The 19,448-nt window shown below is 39.3% G+C and overlaps 2 protein-coding genes across 2 annotated transcripts; one reads left to right on the forward strand and one right to left on the reverse strand.

The window, feature by feature from the left end:
• Positions 1 to 331: 331 nt before the first annotated feature.
• cep44 (centrosomal protein 44) lies at positions 332 to 8,351 on the reverse strand. The gene is made up of 11 exons (XM_047577573.1): positions 8,279 to 8,351; positions 7,949 to 8,087; positions 5,294 to 5,441; positions 5,068 to 5,205; positions 3,578 to 3,649; positions 3,168 to 3,353; positions 2,953 to 3,084; positions 2,762 to 2,854; positions 1,690 to 1,770; positions 612 to 661; positions 332 to 489 (listed from the first exon to the last, which is right to left on the reverse strand). Exons 2-11 carry the CDS (start codon positions 8,038 to 8,040, stop codon positions 429 to 431), a joined length of 1,053 nt encoding a protein of 350 aa, XP_047433529.1. The 5' UTR covers positions 8,041 to 8,087; positions 8,279 to 8,351; the 3' UTR covers positions 332 to 428.
• Positions 8,352 to 8,409: 58 nt separating this feature from the next.
• Positions 8,410 to 19,011, forward strand: fbxo8 (F-box protein 8). The gene is made up of 9 exons (XM_047577578.1): positions 8,410 to 8,490; positions 8,582 to 8,825; positions 10,437 to 10,533; positions 11,479 to 11,562; positions 13,765 to 13,909; positions 13,999 to 14,125; positions 15,016 to 15,134; positions 15,247 to 15,443; positions 17,756 to 19,011. The coding sequence occupies exons 3-9, from the start codon at positions 10,437 to 10,439 to the stop codon at positions 17,941 to 17,943; spliced, it is 957 nt and encodes a 318-aa protein (XP_047433534.1). The 5' UTR covers positions 8,410 to 8,490; positions 8,582 to 8,825; the 3' UTR covers positions 17,944 to 19,011.
• Positions 19,012 to 19,448: the final 437 nt, after the last annotated feature.

Here is a 19,448-nt window from a genome sequence, read left to right on the forward strand (position 1 = left end):
CAGTCTGAAGTCTAAGATTTAAACATTTCCAAAAACTACAATAACAATAATAATAGAGAAAGTGATCATATTAATTATAATAAATACAATATTTTTATAATACATGTCAAGTTCAGGAGTCTGAGGCCTTTACCTCAGTCACTGACAACCTCCACGTATCCGAGCTCAAACATTAAAGTTTCTATCCCAAAAATATCTGACACAGGTAAATTTAGATTTTATTGCACTTTGCAGCCAGTAAATGAATAAAACTATTCATTTGCTTTATGGGAGATTATTAAACAAACACCTGCAGCTTTAACAATGAAAAATAAACACAGTGTGAATAATCTAGTGTACCTTCATGTTCTACACGAACTTTAATGAGAAACAATCAAAGAGAGGAAGAAAACCAGAGAATGAAACTCAGAGCTTCAGTTTGTCCTGGTTTATTTGCAGGTTGTTGTGGATGAGTCCGTGTTCTTCAGCAGACTGGACGTACTCTTCAACCTGCGCAGTTCAGACAGAACAAATCATCACCAGTCCATGAAGTAAAACCACTTCATCCCCCCGGAGAGGATGAGAGGCTGAATCACATCTTCATCACTGATGCCGGTGGAGGGAGGACTTACATGTCAGTGATCTTCTGTAGTCGGTCCTTCAGGTCCTCCTGGACGTCCCCCTGGACAGAGGACAGAGGACAGGAGGACGACGCGTTAGGAAAGAAGCTTCCAAAGAGACTATAAGCTTTGTCACATGCTTTCATTTAAATCACTGATTATAATCCTCCACACAGGGAGAATAACTGTATTATCTGACAGGAAAACGTGTCTCAGTAGATAAACTGAGAAACTGTTCACGGGAAATTAGAAAATACTCACGACATGATAAATAAAAGTGCAGTTAAATTATGGTATTCAAATTTTAAGTGATAGCATTTGTGATCAATTTGACGTTTGTGCAAAACACAATGGATTAAAACAGTTTAAAATACTCAAGAGATTATTCTACACACCATTAAAACTATTCACAACGGGCTCACGAGAAAACAGTAACTGTCCAAAATGTGGAAATACACAGGAAGTTTGGTTTGGAATAAGAAAACAGGCTATGGAGCATATTAACATGAATAAAATGAACATCTGGTTCTGTTCTCCTCTAGAGAAGCAGTGGATCACTGAGGCAGCGGATGTGACGGATTTAGAAAAAGTGGCTTTTAGGTTGGAAACTAATGAGGAGGAGAAAATGATTTAAGGTTCTTCTTCTTCTTGATATTCGTTTAGATGTAACATATGAATCTTGTCTTCTGAGATTTAATAAGACGTGATGCTGAGACCAGCAAAAAGAAAGAAACTTCCAAAAATATACAGTGAAGCCATGATGTGGTCTGAAAGAACTGACTTTACATTAGGGATCATCAGGAATAAAAAGCAGCTCTGAATAATCCTGCACACAAGTTCATTCTGAGAAGCTGCAGCTCACACAGTAAAAAACAACACCTAGAAATAAATGTGTGTTTTCATGGCTGATATTTTGACATATATATATCGATTTACTGAATTTCACTTTTACCTTCATTTGGATTAGATGATTTCTGTGTATTTCTGGGTGCGTTATGTTAATAGCAGTAGTGAAATAATTATCAGATCCTAATTATCAGGTGAAGTTGTGCCACCAGGAGCCCTGAGGGTGGAGCTCTGCTCCTCTCACCTTCAGAGAATCCGACACGGAGCTGGAGTAAGAGGAGTAAGAGGAGGGGGCAGGAGTCTGACATGGCGCCGGGACATTTATCTGACACAGAGACGTAGAAGAGGACGAAGGTTAATGCAGCAACAACAAATAAAAGTTATTCGAGAGCTTCACGTTCTTTGAAGATCGTCCTGTACTTGACGACAGGAGATAAGACGTGTTACCGGTTTCTTCACATTCCAGCCTCCTCTTGTCTTTGTGGTGACAGGAGAGAAAAATTGACAGAGGACAGAGGACACATTACTGCGGAGGAATCCCTGGCATGTCCTCCTCTACAGGACAGACATGGAGGGGGGGGGGGTACCTGATCACCTCCTGCTGTTGTGGGCGTTTTTTGAGTTGTTCCTGAAGTGTTTTTATTTGTGTGTCAGGCTGCGTCCTGCTGAGGACCAGCACCAGGTCTGGGTCTGGTTTTATCTTCTGAAACGGTGCCGGGGCTTAAAGAATGAAAACATGCAATTTGTTTTGTTTATATTTTAGACATTTTGTGACGTGCAAGTTGAACAGAATATTAATTTAAATAATATAAATACAACTAAGACTAAGAAATAAATGAACCAATATAATAATGAACCAGTGTGGTGGGTCTGTCAGGCAGCAGAGACGCTATATGTCTGGTCTTTAATAAAATGCTAATGCTAATGCTAATGCTATGTGTGGTCAGATGCTGAATCTAATTCCAGGTGTTTCCTCCTTGTTGCATCTTTAGAGGTGAAGTCCAGACAAACTTTAGACAAACGTTTGGTCACAGACATGTTGAAGGTTCACAAATTGACGCAACGTCACAGTAATAGAGCTAAGGAGGCTAAGCTAATTAAAAACTCACTGGCACTAAAGGAAGCCCTGTGTGTTCCAGGTGGGGACTAAATGTCTAAGTCACATCCACATGAGTGAATCCCAGGTCCAAACGTTTCCCAGCAGAAACACTGAATCGTCACGAGACGGTTTAAATGTTGTTCACTCCTCCAAGTCGGTGGTCATAATGTTGTGGCTGATCACTGTTCATGGTCTCATCATGTCTGCGTTGTCTCACCTGCGGATGGTTCAGCTCTGCTTTAGTTTCCAGTAACAAGACTCTGCTCATCAGGTTTTCCCAGCTCTCTCTGGAGACGGTGACGACTTCAGCCTGTGGATAAATACCATAAAGATGGTATGATAAATACATGAAGACATGAATGAATAAATGGGAGAGGACACCGAGGACGTAGAGAGTGTGTGACCGGCCTTGTTTGTGACTCTCTGACTCTCCACGTCCTCCAGTCGTTTCTCCACCACCTCCATTCTGTCGAGTCCAGACAGAAGATATTCTAGTTGAGCTTCTACCGCTGAGAGTCGTTCATCCAGCTCTGACTGAAACTGAAACAGGGAAAAACAACCATGAAGCCATGAGTGTGTCTGTGTGTGTGGGGGGTGGATTATTCACCAATAACCCACAATACCCTCTGTGTAAGAAGCGGAAAAAGAAATCTGCCAGGTGGTTTGTTTTCCTCGTCCTCGTCTCCTGGCAGATCTGGAGACTCGTTGGACTCTTCTTCTTCTTCTTCTTCTTCTTCTGCACGGGCCGAGTTCAGGGGGAAAGTGGAAGGATTCTCTATGTGATTCACAACAAACGGCCTCTTGGAAACCTACAACACATGAGAAGGAAAGAATGAATGAAAAGGAGCGTCTGCTCTGTGCTGCTGAGCTTCATCATGTCTTTAACATATCTATAACATATAACAAAACATCTCCTTAACATTTTTATGTCTAAAGATAAGAAAACATAGCACATATTTTAATGGCTTTCAAGTCACAAAACCAGACTTTATTCATGTGCACTGACGGCTTTAAACTATATCACTAGACTTACAGTATCTGCTTCAGTCTGAGTTGGTTGAGCTTCTCCTTTTGGATCCTTAGTCGGAGGAAGTCGGACTCTGGGCTAAAACACACAAACAGAGAACACACAATTCTGTCCAGACCTGTGTGTGTCGATTGTTGGCTCATGTGCAGCTTCAGTCTCCTCCATAGACCGTATATAAATATGGACTAAACACGTCTCCATAGACCGTATATAAACATGGACTAAACACGTCTCCTCCATAGACTGTATATAAATATGGACTAAACACGTCTCCTCCATAGACTGTATATAAATATGGACTAAACACGTCTCCTCCATAGACCGTATATAAATATGGACTAAACACGTCTCCTCCATAGACCGTATATAAATATGGACTAAACACGTCTCCATAGACCGTATATAAATATGGACTAAACACGTCTCCTCCATAGACCGTATATAAATATGTACTAAACACGTCTCCTCCATAGACCGTATATAAATATGGACTAAACACGTCTCCTCCATAGACCGTATATAAATATGGACTAAACACGTCTCCTCCATAGACTGTATATAAATATGGACTAAACACGTCTCCATAGACTGTATATAAATATGGACTAAACACGTCTCCTCCATAGACCGTATATAAATATGGACTAAACACGTCTCCTCCATAGACCGTATATAAATATGGACTAAACACGTCTCCTCCATAGACTGTATATAAATATGGACTAAACACGTCTCCTCCATAGACCGTATATAAATATGGACTAAACACGTCCCTCCATAGACCGTATATAAATATGGACTAAAACACGTCTCCTCCCATAGACCGTATATAAATATGGACTAAACACGTCTCCTCCATAGACTGTTATAAATATGGACTAAACACGTCTCCATAGACTGTATATAAATATGGACTAAACACGTCTCCTCCATAGACCGTATATAAATATGGACTAAACACGTCTCCTCCATAGACCGTATATAAATATGGACTAAACACGTCTCCATAGACCGTATATAAATATGGACTAAACACGTCTCCTCCATAGACTGTATATAAATATGGACTAAACACGTCTCCTCTATAGACCGTATATAAATATGGACTAAACACGTCTCTACATAGACTGTATATAAATATGGACTAAACACGTCTCTTGCTTTTAACCGTTTTCTGAATTTCTCTCACTGTTGCTACAGTTTATATAACAAACACCAAAACAAATCCCTTAAATGTGTCACGTACTTGGCAAAAATTGAGATTCAGAGAACTTTATTTATCCCAAGAGGCTAATTCATTTGCAGCTTCTCTGCATGCATCCCATACACAGTCAATCAAATAAACACACAAGCCAAGGAGACAATAAGAACATATACATGCTACCAGTCAAAAGTCTGGACACTTTCTCATTGAAGTGAATGAGAAAGTGTCCAATCCCCATCTACAGACGTCCTGTAACTAAATAAAAATAAAAATAAAGGGAAAGGTTCTGCACCTTCCTGAGCTGGTTGTGCTCCCGCAGGACGAGGTTAATGATGTCGCAGGTGACGGAGATTTTCCTCTGAGAGAAACCCCACTGGAGGAACTGCTGCTTGGTCAGAACGGGCTTATAGTTAAAGATGTCTCGAAGCACCTGGACACACAAAACACAGACGCTCACAGCTACCGACCGGACGGGATGAAGGAGCGGTGCAGTGGTCCAGAAACAGAACATGTGTTACCTTGTAAACAGCGTCAGTGAAACGGAGGTCGGTTTTGCCAGTCAGCTCCAGCCCGGCTGACATTAGCTGCTCAGCAAAAGGCGGCGAGAAGGAGGTGAGAGTGAAGCTCACTATTGGTAGAAAAGCTGAGGGATCTCCTTTAGAAAGTCTGAGGAAAAAAAACACAAACAAATAATATAGTATTTCACAGTTTAACATAACATCTCAGTGCTTCTCAGGACCATTAATGTACTTCCACTATTGTGACTGTTGTTCTGTTTTATCAAATAAATGAAATTAAATCTAATCTCCTAGTATCCAGACCATCACTGTTCTCTAGCAGTACACACAGACGTACTGCCACTATGAAGTAGAGCCCAGTATTACATTTGAAACTGAAACTACAGAAGCCAAATATTTAAAGTCTTGACTGGAATACAGCTAAAAACCAAGGCCACACTCTATTTTAGTAAAATACAGAAATATCTTCCTTAACAACACAATCTCAGGCTATAAATAGGTTATTTCATTGTATTTCATTAGTTCATTGTCCTTGTTACTCAGGAACAATAGTGACACCTGGTGGTCGATGAGCAACATTACAACAACAACAGGACAAAGTCAGAGTAGGAGCCTTAAAAACTATTATTAAAACCAAACATGAAATAAAATGACACAGGTTGCAACTAAATAAACTATTAATTCTCATTCTTTTCTTTGTACATAGCAAAAATGATTAGTAGATTGTTAGATTGCTTTCATTGCACTAAACCGGATCGCATACAAATGTTGTTGCACTAATATACACTAACAATCAGAATTTATTATTTTATTTATTTATTCCTTAGATGTATAAAAACAGGTAAGTGAAAATGACACTATAATTTAATAGCACATTCTTCCTAGTGAGAAACTCAAACCCTAAAACAATTAAACTGCTACACTGTGTGTTAAACTGACCACATCACACACATGTGTAGTAAATTACTAATTATCCCAAACGCTCATGTAACATTTCTGCAGTTACAGTTTGACCAATCAAACAAGTGATTCATAACGTCTCTGATGAGATTCTGACTCGGTCAAAATAATCCAATATATGAATAAAGTCTAAATGTGAGTTATTAAACTAGATTAATTAACTGAATGAAATGAACAGGTAACTTAACTTAATGGATACCAGACATCTCAGTTTTAATTTCTAGTCACGAGTCCTTTTACAAACTTTCAATCTTAAGCTTTGTCTGAAACAATGGAAGTAGATGCATTTAAAACATTTTTAAATATCAGCGTGACGAGTCAAACCATGATTTTAGGATTTATGAATGTTTAAGGTGAGTCAGGTGGAGGATTTTGGTCCAACTGCTTCTCCACCAAACAAATCAGAACGGAAAAAAGACGAGGAAATGTTGTGTCCGTGTATATTTATAAAACATCGCCCATAGACGCAAACTAAACGCCACTTAAAACCTCATTAGCTCCACAGCCGGCTGCTAATGAAAGGCTCATAGAAGCTTCGCTGTGGCAGTCAGACGTAACATACATTTACATTTTAAACAGTCTGTCTCAAGCTACTCCTGTGAGGAAACGTTCAGATGCAGGAACCCTGTGGTCTCATTATCTCACTCAGCATTCAGATTAATGTTATGCTTCAGATGTGTCTCTTAAGTTCAGTCTGAATGACTTCACAGAAATCCAGCTGCCAAACCTCTCCTTTAAGTCACAGCAGTAGTTTGAATTGAATTCCAGGACCAGATTTTCTTGCATCAGATTCACAGCTTTAGGTTTCTCAAATGAAACCTAAACCTCAACATCTTGTGGTGTGAATTATGAGTTAAATAAAAACACACACGATTTCGATACCTCCATGTTATTCATGTTAATATTCACTTTTGCACCTTAACGTTTATTCTTCCATCTCTATTTCTTGTACATTTTTTCATATGCTAATTCTGTGCTTTTTACTAGATTTTACATATATTTTATTTTATTTTTAATGTTATATTATACCTTTTACTTGTGGTTCATTTAAGATAGTCAAGACTCAGCTGTAAATGTTGTAAAATAGTTTTCCAGTAAAGCTTAATATGTAATGTAAATGCTGCAGGCTGTGAATTTATCTGAAAATAAAGTTTACTTCTAAATAAAATGGTGGATTAAATTAGATTATTAGATTACATTTTTTAATCAGATCATTTACCTTTATCTTATCTTATCAGTGTCTTATACTTGTACCTTTTTAATGCTTTTGATGCATATTATGTATTTTAAACCCTCCTTGGGTGTTTTTAAAGGTGCCTATAAATAAAATAAAACTTAGATTTAGATAGACTTTAATGATCCGCAAGGGAAATTACTTAGTTACAGTATCTTAGTAGAAATATAAAATAACACACGATTAAAATAAAAGTATTATCAAATAAAACAAAACAGAAAACCTCAAGGTTTAAGGCTTAGTATTTACTACGTAAATCTGTTTACTTTTTGTATATATGCCAGTTCTGCTTTATTTTATTATTAATCTCTTATAGGTTTTAAGCTTTTACTATTGATATTTTTTATGCTGTTGTGAACAGGGACAAATAAACGTTTTCTTCATCTCCAAACACTAGCTTGTGGAGCTAACAGGTGTTAGCAACCCAATGTACACAAGCGACCACGTATTTGCGGGCTCACCCGTTGTAGTCCACCTGTCCCGGGTACTTTATCGCTCGCAGGAGAGTCTCCAGCTGGCGAAGACAACCCTGAACATCCCCAGTAGAGAACATTTTATCTGCAAACGAGGCCGAAAATCGAACTTCTCTCCGTTTTCCGCCTGTTAACAGTTAAAGTAACGTTAACACAAATGAGACTGAATCTGAGCGACACGACTCAACAAACCACAACATTTGCTAAAAACTTAAATGTCGTGTCCCTGCATTAATATATAGCTACTCATTTTTGCTCCAGACAGGCAAATATATATATAGATATTTATACAAATTAAAACGAGAAAAGTGTCTTTACAGCAGCCGTTGATCTTCCGTTCGCCTGAGTTTTGTTTCTACCGGGTCAACGTTGACTCGAGCCGTGATTGGCCAGTTGGACCATCGACGTCATCGCGTACGTTTCAAGGAACGTAACAAGTTGACGTCAATGACGCACACACCTATTTCTGGGCTTCTCTCCGATTCTACTTTTAGCTTTTTGATCCAGGGAGCGTTTCTTGACACTCGGGGGTAAAAGTGACCAGCTTTAATCAGTTTGATCGACTTGGGATTTTAACAATTAATTAATTTCTCTTTATGTTTTTTTTTTCTGTGATGACAGGAGAGGAAAACGGGGAGGGGCAGAAGTGACAGGAGGAGGAGGAGGAGGAGAAAACAGATGATAATTGTGTTAGTTCTGGACTACGGTATGGAAGAACCCTCCTGGACCAAACAAGCTGGTTTATTCGTGCAAATAAATGCTTGGCTACATGAAATGACAACCGGACACGCTTAATAGGAAGGAAGCCTCGTTTCCAGCTGTCCTTGTGTGCAGGTCAGGTTGTCAGAGGAATCCCTAAAGTCAGGTGGGTAAACTCGTCCTTACGAGACCGTGTCGCGTTCGTTTAAATATCGCAACATTTTTGTAAGAGAAACAAGACAAAACGTGACTTAATATCGCCGCGAAATCCACTTATTACGTGTCGTCGCTGTCTTCGTCAACTTAAACTAGCCTGGTAAGCTAACTCCGGGCATGTGTGAGTGACAGCCGGCGCAGCCAATCAGGCTCCGGCTTGAAAGCCGCTGTGACGTGTTTGACCAATGGTATTTGGAAGGGGGCGGGGCTACGCGTCAAGCTAGCTTGCTTGCTGGAACTTCCAACGTTGATGTTTACAACAGTGTCCTGGATTTGTTTATGCAACACAGAAAAGACTGGACAGCGGGTTGAGGCTGTACTTTTTACTGGAACACTTATACGTTCATTTTTTAAAGTTTATTATTATTATTATTATCATTATTATTATTAACAGAATAGAATAGAATGGATAATAGTTTATTCTTCCCCTGGGGGAATTCGTGTGTTCAGTAGTTTTGTACACAAACATGCACAGACATTAAAAATCAACAGCACTAAGAGCAGTGCAAATGGAAGACTTGATATATATGTGTATGTGCAAAAAAAGAGTGACAACAAAATAAAATAAAAGAAATATGTCTGTGCAAAAGCCAGAGTAGGCAATAAAAGAGCAGGAAACATGAAACATATCAGTGTAATAGTGGTTCACAACTATGTACAATATTACTATTATTATAAGTAGTAGTAGCAGTAGTAGTATACACATAAAATACACATTAGTCTAAACTAAAATGTTGTTGAATAGTTTTCCTGTAAAGTTCACTGTGAAATATAATGGAAATATGAACTAATTCATGTCTACTTCATTATTTTATAAGCAGGAAAAAGCTCTGCTTTACACTTTACACCTAAATACACATTAAAGATATCCAAAACTACTTTATTACTCTATTTTCTACTAAAACCTTATGCATTAAGTGACCCATGGATAATCAAACTGTCTTTTTGTGTGTGTATTTTGTCTATGTCTGATTTTATTGACACATATATTATTATATAAAGACCAGAACTTAGAGTTGCAGATCGCTGGTCAACCCTGTGCTTAACTCAGAGCCGTGGGGAGTTTATCTGTGGGTGTAGCTCATCGTGAACTCGTACGACTATGTGTCTGTGAATGACCTGATACTCACCTGTAGCTGGAGGAAACTGGCTGATCTTTTTCTCCAGTTCTACTCCAAACGATCTGATATCAGCCAGAGGCTCCTGTGTGAATGGGAGTGAAACATGCACTGGTGCATTCAGAGTGTATGGTCACATGCACAGTGTGCAGACATGTCTTCTTTTCGCCGTCCGCCCAAATGCCTAACGTTATAAAATGATCACATGCACAGGATACAGACGCCTGGTGGGATATTGGTGCTGTGAGGTCACTAGTTTCAATCCTTTCTATGTCCACGGCTCAGGAGCCTTGAGAAAGCTCCTAATTTGTTTAGACTTCACCGGTAATGGAAGAGAATTATGCAGTTTCTCAACATATTTCTCGGCCAGGTGATTCAGGTGATTTAACTGATACGAGGTCTTTGTTTATTCTGTTTGTGCTGTGTTGCTGTGCTGCGTACAGATGGGTCAGGCACTGTGGAGGCTGCCTCCCAGACAACAGCAGCAGCTTCAGGAAGAGCTCGCCGACCGCCTGGCTGAGCGAGGAGGCCGAGAGCAAGGTAACCCTTCCACTTTCACTCATATCACATCTACAGAGACCAGTGACTGCCGCGACATTAGGGCTGGAAACAGCCAAGGAAACACTTCTCACGCCGGTAATTAAACCACAGGCTGCAGGTCGAGTCCTTGGAGCCACGTAGTTAAACTCTGAGGCGACTCGTCGGGTTCATCAGATCAGTTTCTTTCTGTCTTCCTCTTGTTATTGGACTCACATTCATGGATGGAGTCATGGATTAGTGGCTGGAGAAGAAACTTTGGGACATGTCTACTCTCTGGTGGCAGCCCACAGCAAATATTATCAATATTATCATTATTCTCCATTTGAACACTTGTGAGGTTTCTGACCTGAACCTGCAGGATTTTCTGCAGCTCACAGATGCAACATGATTGGCTGATTGTAAACTGAGTTCCTACTACACGGTGTCTTGTCATTGAGCAGTTTAGATAAATGGTGAATAAAGAATTAAGTGGCTATTTGTCTGAAACTAATAACAAATCAAACAAAACAACAAACTTTATGAACAAACTGAATAAAAATCAAACAACCACTGAGGTATTCAGGGATTAAATTCAGAAAAAAAGTCCATTGTCCAGGCAAACAGGACATTTGGTGTCTGGTATCTGGTTTATTTAGAGAAAACATACAGCGACGACTTCTGCTGCCTCTAAAAATCAAAACCCTTCCCAGTGCCTGGCTCACATGTCCCTTTCTCCCCCTATTTACGACCTCACCTGTGCCCCAGTTACCTGATGCCTTCAAAATAAAAGCACTGGCAAATAATCCAGATAAACTGAAATGCTAATGTATTTATAAACCTATAGAAACAAAAGCTCCAAAGATCCAATTAAACATATTGGATTTGTATTTTTAAAAGCTGACGTCATCGTTAATAAAGTCCGTGAAGTTGTCCCAGAGTTCATAGGGTTGTGTTTTCTGGTCCTAGTGCGCGATGGAGGAGCCCAGAGAAGAGCCCCCCAGCAATGCTACGGCCCCGACATCTATCATCTGCTGAGGACACGCCGGGGAGGTACGAACCCACGACCACACGGTTCAGACTCTGGAGGTTCTGGTTCTGTGTGAAGTCAGGACGGATCGAACTAAGGTTCAGTCTGTGTGAAAAGGACAGAAAGGAGAATAATCTGCTCCTTCACCCCAACAATCAACTTACACTTAAATTAGAAAACAGGAACGTAATGAGCAGCAAAATAATGAGACTAATCAAATTCATTTAAACACCTGTCACGTTCCACTTTAGTTTTAACATTTACGTCACATGAACAAAACAAAAGTAAAAAAAATTAAATGTTTGTGGACGTTTCATGACAGTAACTAACACACCTCATTATATTATATGACTTTAACTGTTAAATGTACATTTAGATTCTTTGGTTTCTCTGTTCAGGTTGTTCCATGAGCTGATTCCTTCCGTTTCATGAGTTTAGTCCTGAATCTCGGTTCCTTTGAAGTGATACTTACATTCTCTTTTTTTTCAAATCTCGTCTGAGCGTTGATTACGAGCTTTAATGAACAGAACATTGAATCGTGTGGAGTTTGTGAGGTTTGTGAAGCTGTATCTGCTGCTCTCAGAGGGCGGGAGGTCAGACAGGTGGTGGCTGAGGTTATGTGTTGAGATGTTAGGAAGCGTCTGAGGCCGAGCGGTAGAAGGAACCAGCAGCTCACTGCGCCTCTCGTTTTCCTTCAGGACTTTCTTCAGGGACTTTCTCCACCACAGCTGTGGTGCTAATTGGCGGCGTCCACTCTAGAGTCTCATGATTCATGTGGATTTTTCCATCCAGGCCTCGTTGTTGTGCTGGTTTATTCTCCAGAGGTCACGTCTGTGAATGTGTTCTCCTACTGTCAGTATGAGCTGGAACCACAGACTGTTCCCCAACATTTCACTTCAGCTCAGTTCTGTATATGAATAAGGGACAATACATATTAATCACTGAAAGGCTAATTTACGTAGACGGTCCATTTGTCTTATGGCAGCTCAGAAACAATGAAAACAGCAAATACAGCAAATTCACAGTATCACAGAAAACAATGAAATGGGTCAGAATATGCTCGTATTTAAGACTTATCAAAGCCATAAATTACAATTTAAATAAATAAAATAAAATAAAACTACTGCTTACAATTTAAATTAAATAAAATAAAACTACAGCTACAGTTTAAATAAAATAAAATAAAATAAAACTGCTGCTACAATTTAAATAAAATAAAATAAAACTACTGCTTACAATTTAAATAAAATAAAAAAAATACTGATAAAGTTTAAATAAAATAAAATAAAATAAAACTGCTGCTACAATTTAAATAAAATAAAATAAAACTACTGCTTACAATTTAAATAAAATAAAAAAAATACTGATAAAGTTTAAATAAAATAAAATAAAATAAAACTACTGCTACAGTTTAAATAAATTAAAACTACTTATAAAGTTTAAGTGAAATAAATTAAAACTGCTACTTACAATTTAAATAAAGAAATAAAATAAAACTATTGCTACAGTTTAAATAAAATAAAATAAAACTACTGCTACAGTTTAAATAAAATAAAATAAAATAAAACTACTTCTACAGTTTAAATAAAATAAAATAAAACTACTGCTACAATTTAAATAAAATAAAATAAAATAAAACTGCTGCTACAGTTTAAATAAAATAAAATAAAACTACTGCTACAGTTTAAATAAAATAAAATAAAATAAAACTACAGCTACAGTTTAAATAAAATAAAATAAAACTGCTGCTACAGTTTAAATAAAATAAAATAAAATAAAACTACAGCTACAGTTTAAATAAAATAAAACAAAACTGCTGCTACAGTTTAAATAAAATAAAATAAAATAAAACTACAGCTACAGTTTAAATAAAATAAAATAAAATAAAACTACTGCTACAGTTTAAATAAAATAAAATAAAACTGCTGCTACGGTTAAAATAAAATAAAATAAAACTACTGCTACAGTTAAAATAAAATAAAATAAAACTACTGCTACAGTTTAAATAAAATAAAATAAAACTACTGCTACAGTTTAAATAAAATAAAATAAAATAAAACTACTGCTACAGTTTGGCCCTGTGGTTGCGAATCCGTCCTCTAAAATGAAGCCAAAGCTAGTAGAGCTCCCCCTGGTGGCGGGAGGTGAATGAAGTAACAGTGACCTAACGATGAAAAGTGAACTTTGTGAACTTTGTGTCATCTTGTTTGTCGTGGTGGCTGCAGGTAAAGACCAGCACGGCTTTATAGACCTGGAGATGCTGCCTCCAGAGCTGGGTATCACCATACTGTCCTACCTGAACGCCACCGACCTGTGCCTGGCCGGCTGCGTATGGCAGGACCTGGGACACGACGAGTACCTCTGGCAGGGGTGAGGACCCCCCCCCACACACAAACACTGTCTGGTCTCTAGATCATGTCCATCACCACCAGCTTACGTTAGGGTTGTGTTGTGTTCAGGCTCTGTAAGTCCACATGGGGACACTGCTCCATCTACAACAGGAGGCTCCCGGCCGGCTTCTCCTACAGGAGACTGTACCTGCAGCTGGACGAGGGCAGCCTCACCTTCAACGCTAACCCCCAGGAGGTAACGCACGCACACACACACACACACACACACACACACACACACACACACACACAGACACACACACACACACACACACGTATACACACAGTATATACAACTAAACACCCAGAATCTACAGCCCTGCAGGAGAATTTATCTTTTATTCCACTTTGGTTTCACATATTTACTTTACCTGCCATGTGTTCAGTGCACAAATAAATATAAATAAATAATGTATAATATACAGTAGAATCATTACACAGAGGCAGGAGGAATTACATGTAAAAGTAATAATTATATGTAAGATATACAAGGCTATATGATATACGTTCTCTTCTGAAAAGTGCAACTAAAATTATATTTTACAATCACATAAATTCAAGATTTACTTCATTGATCCCTGCAGGGAAAATACTTTGTCCAAGAGTTACGAGAAGATATGAAAGTTTTATATATATATGTGTGTGTGTGTCACATATAATGAATCAGTTTAAAGACACTTCATATGAGTGGATGTAATGTGAGATATATGAGATGTTAAAGCTTCTAAAGGTTCTTGGTTTGTGTGAACATCAGCGTCATCTTCCACTATATTTAAAGTCACTGTAGACATTCGGAAAAAGATGAATGTTATTATTTACCAGCCGCCCGACACACACCAGCTCCTCCTCCTCCTCCTCCTCCTCCTCCTCCTCCTCCTCCTCCTCCTCCTCCTCAGTGGAGGTCTGAAGTGTAGACAAAGTCTCTCTTGTTTTTTTTTTTTAATGTTGATGCAGTTTGTAGTAAAGGGAACGTTTCATGCTGTGTAGCATTTAGCTGCCTGCAGGAATCATTTAGTGTTGTCATGTTTATTGTCAGGGTTTGACTTTGACATTATCCCCGTGTGTGTTTGTGTGTTTGTGGTGCAGGGCATCAGCTACTTCATGTCTAAAGGTATCTTAGTGGATCACCCCACGGAGCTGGCCAAGTTCATTTTCTACACCCGGCGGCTCAACTGGAAGATGCTGAGGATTTACCTGGACGAGAGGTCGACGCATCAACACGCAAACCACGTGTCTTTACCTGCAGGTGTTACTGTGAATGCTCATGTACTGTGTGTGTGTGTGTGTGTCTGTGTGTGTGTGTGTGTCTGTGTGCAGGCGGGACGTGTTGGATGAGCTCGTCACCCTCCACAACTTCAGTAACCAGTTCCTGCCCAACGCCCTGAGGGATTTCTTCAGACACATCCACGCCCCCGAGGAGAGAGGAGAGTATCTGGAGACGCTCATCACCAAGTTCAGCCACAGGTTCTGCACCTGCAACCCGGGTCTGGTCCGAGACCTGGGCCTCAGTCCCGGTTAGTGCCGAGGACTTCACGCCAAACTCTCACAAAACAGCAGCAGCACTGATTATATTCAATCAAATCATCTTTTTTTTGTTGGACAAAAATTTGTAGAATAAGCACAAAGTTCTTGTCTCGGATCAAAATATAAGATGTATTTTTTTGATAGAAGGTTGTTTTTGATACAGTGTAGTGTGTTTTTAACCTCCTGAGGCCCATTTGTTTGGAACGTATCTTCATTTCTTTAAGATTAAGATCTTTTTTTGTTATTTGGATTAGTAATAAGTATCAAAACTAAGCATCAGATATGAGCTGGACGCAGTATTTTTTAATTTAATTCACCAATATGTAACCAGAATATAAAACAGTTTATTTTAATGCAGAATTGTAACCGATGAAATCCCAACGTCCTCAAACGAGTACTTCACATCATATCAAAGTAGAAAAGTTAAGCAGCATAACTAAACAAAGGACAGCAGGTTTAAATGAAGCTGAATAAGCTGCAACATAAATGTCCCCATACGAGGACGCTGGATCTCAGGAGGACAACGTCAGCCTGAATGTGCTGCTGCAACAACAAATGTCTCCAAATAAACAAAAGATGGATTTTTCTGATTGAAATCGATCTTGATTTGAATCGATCTGGTTCTGATTGTTGGTTCATCAAAACATGATGAAAGGAAACATCAGAGCGGAAAGATGATTACATTTTAAAACTATGACGACAGAGAAGAGCTGTAAAATAAAAATAAAAATAAAAAAGACACATGAAAGATGTGAAAGCACAGACCTCTGGAACCAATGACAACATTAGTTTTTAGTCAAATCCTTTCAGAGTTACAGTATTTCCTGCAACTCCACACACGATATATGTTGATATCTAGATCCAGGTCACTCTGAGTTTTATTCATATGAATCCTATTTAGTTTAGTTTCACCTGAGGTTCACTCATCACCTCCTATGGGACGAACAAACTCTGTGTTTTACTCAAATTCATGTTCTGTTGTTGTGGCTCTGCTACTTCCCATCTCACCCACTGTGTGTCAGAGACAGTTTTAACTACTTTGCAAATTATAATGGATGATAAAGATATATTTTTGGTACTGTTTATCCCGAGAAATAGATTAACAATGACCTGTCAGTGTTTAAATCAGCTCCACCTTTACAGATTAACACATTAATGGTCGATTTAATGGTTTCATCACTTTAAATTATAGCACATCCTTCATGATTCACAAGAGACAAGAGGCAGAAAAAAGCCACAAATCAAACAGTCACAAAAAAGTCAAACTCATCTTAAATCACAGAGATGTCGATTCACACTGGATTAGTTTTATCTGTGTTACCAGAATTAAGGTTCAGGTATTTTGTGGTGTAATTTTTACTTTACAAATCACGGACATGGACGATTCACACGGGATTAAGATCACAACGTCCTCTGTGATTATTAGAAAAATAATAGGACTTAAGACTATAGAGAGAACCCCACAATCTCAGACACGACTCACACCACAGTGAGACTCATGGCAAATACAACATAAACTGCACTTTAATGACATCTGCATACACATTAAACCAAATATATACACTCATTTTTAATCTGTTTACCCTTTTTTATTTAATTATTCGTTTATGTGCAGAATAACTCCCTTAGAGAAGTTCCTTTTTTTTTTTTAGACTGACTCTTGGAGCACATTAATCCCTGAAAAATACTTTATTCATATGTATTAACATGTAAAACTTTATGCATTTGACCAATTTCCATGTTACCAGTGAGTATTTTAGCCTTTAGACGGTGGCGTTGTTCTGTCCGACGACCCCTGAACCTCTCAGTCCTGCAGAGCAGGGAGAGAAAAGTTCCTGAATCGATAAATACCAGCAGTGGCCTGAAGGTGGCGCTGGAGGGAAGCTCATGTGCAGATGCTTCATCCTCTGGAGAACATAAATAGGAGTGAATATTTCAGCCTGAACCAGCTACATCAAGCAGGAAGTTAAATTTAAGGCCAGTGAACTTGTGACCCGTCCACAGACTGAGCTTTTATTTCCACGTAATCCCTTCGGCTTCGGTTGTTGTCAGGTCCATGCGTTTACCAACGGAGGGCTTTGTTGATGTCAGCCGACCGTAGAGGAACCAATCCCTCGGCCTGTTGCTGGTAACTGGTGTGATTAGTAGTAGAGGTGGGATTAGAGTAATGGTCCAGAGCCTGAGGCCGGAGGCTGGAGATGGACGGACGTCCGAGTCTTTCTGCTCTGACTCAGCTAACGAGGGAGGTTTAACATCCACATGTGATCTCATAACTCTCTCCTGTGGCGTTGTGTGTCCGCAGATGCCGTGTACGTGCTGTGCTACAGTCTGATCCTGCTCTCCATCGACCTCACCAGCCCCCACGTCAAAAACAAAATGTCCAAGAGGGAGTTTATCAGGAACACTCGCAGGGCGGCGCACAACGTGTCCGACGACTTCGTGGGACACCTCTACGACAACATATACCTGATTGGCCACGTGGCAGCGTAGTAGCTCCGCCCACGGGACGTCCTCACTGCACTGAAGGACAGGAGCATATATACATATATAAATATATGTGTGTGTGTGTGTGTGTGTGTGTGTGTGTGTGTGGCTCATTGCGGAAATGGATTTTGGACAATTTTCGCTTCCTACAAGAGAAACAAATACAATATGCCACTCCACTGTGAGAGGGAAACCTTTAAGACCAAGTCACTGCAACGAAGGAGGAGGAGGAGGAGGAGGTTTTAAAGGCATGAAGACAAGCTCTGATACTGCACTGACAAGGAGGAGGAGGAGGAGGAGGAGGAGGAGGAGGCCAGCATGGAAGTCTGGCTGAAGCGACTTTAAAACACAAGAATCACTCACTAGAATAATAATGATACGACACTAGAGCTACTCTGGAGCTACCCTGCGAATCAGCTGATCCACCCTCGCCCTCGGGAACCGTTTTATTTTACTTTATGAGTTGGTGGAACAAGAAAACAACAACAACAACAACAACACTGGGCCTCAGGCAACAACACGACACGGCGGCTTTTAAATCTCCCTCGTCACAAGTTTTCATCCTGATGAGTAGAATCACGTTAAAACAGTGAGACTCAGCTCTGTTCAGGTAAAAACTATAAAACACGGCGACGCGAGGAGATTCTTCAGGTTCTTTCATGAGGTCCAGTCTCTGCACATGTTAACCTCCTGAGACCCATTAGAGATGAAGTAGGGAACTCAGCCTACTGCTATTTATAATTATACGTCATTATTATCATTTTGCATTCAATATTAATCTGCACACAAATATAGTTTTTTTTTATTTCAAACATGTGCTACGGTGGGAAGACCTGTGACTTAAACCCATTGTCCTCGTTAGTGGACACTTGTCGGTAAAGACATGATATCGGGACGAGAAAGTGGACGAGGAAACACAACCCCATCAAATTCTGCGGTTAAAACTCATTTGTTTATCCTAATTAACGTTTCTAGTTTGATGCGACCCACAAATTTAACACATTTTATCAATAGCAACGAGCTACAACGTCGCTAATTAACTCGTTTAAGGACGTTCATTGTTCACAATTCTGTCTTTGCCCATCGATCGTTCAGGTATTAAAATAAACAGTTTTACGTTTTATTTGTTTGAAATAAACCCAGTGTCCACATACAAGGACATTTTTTTCAAAACTTCCTGCTGAAAGATGATGCTTAGTTGTTATACTCTTAGTTTCTTCTGATCCCAAAAAAATTATAAATGTACAACCAATGAAAGGTCAGGTCTCAGGAGGTTATTCATCACACAGGAAAAGTCCCTAAACGCTGCAAACACGTCAGAAAACCCACGGTTTAGTTCAGGTTAGAGAAGTGAGGTGGTTCACGAGCTTCCTGAAGTCCCTGTGTTTTAAACGTAACACTGCCATTTGTCTATATATTCTTTTTGCACATGTACATACTGGACCATGCACACGTATCCGTATATAAACGCATATGTGTGTGCATGCAGTGGACAACCAGAGGTCGGGTTC

Source organism: Mugil cephalus, chromosome 2, assembly GCF_022458985.1.
Source record: "Mugil cephalus isolate CIBA_MC_2020 chromosome 2, CIBA_Mcephalus_1.1, whole genome shotgun sequence".
Lineage (NCBI taxonomy): Eukaryota > Metazoa > Chordata > Actinopteri > Mugiliformes > Mugilidae > Mugil > Mugil cephalus.

Bases quoted from the DNA above. Each gene is read 5' to 3' on its own strand.
- cep44 (XM_047577573.1), bottom strand. From the start codon at position 8,040: ATGTTCTCTACTGGGGATGTTCAGGGTTGTCTTCGCCAGCTGGAGACT. The intron at 5,442-7,948 runs GTGAGCCCGCAA...TTTTTTCCTCAG, and splicing joins GGACAGGTGGACTACAACGG to ACTTTCTAAAGGAGATCCCT. The intron at 662-1,689 runs GTGAGAGGAGCA...TCCTCTGTCCAG, and splicing joins CCGTGTCGGATTCTCTGAAG to GGGGACGTCCAGGAGGACCT.
- fbxo8 (XM_047577578.1), top strand. From the start codon at position 10,437: ATGGGTCAGGCACTGTGGAGGCTGCCTCCCAGACAACAGCAGCAGCTT. The intron at 11,563-13,764 runs GTACGAACCCAC...TGGTGGCTGCAG, and splicing joins GCTGAGGACACGCCGGGGAG to GTAAAGACCAGCACGGCTTT. The intron at 15,135-15,246 runs GTCGACGCATCA...GTCTGTGTGCAG, and splicing joins AGGATTTACCTGGACGAGAG to GCGGGACGTGTTGGATGAGC.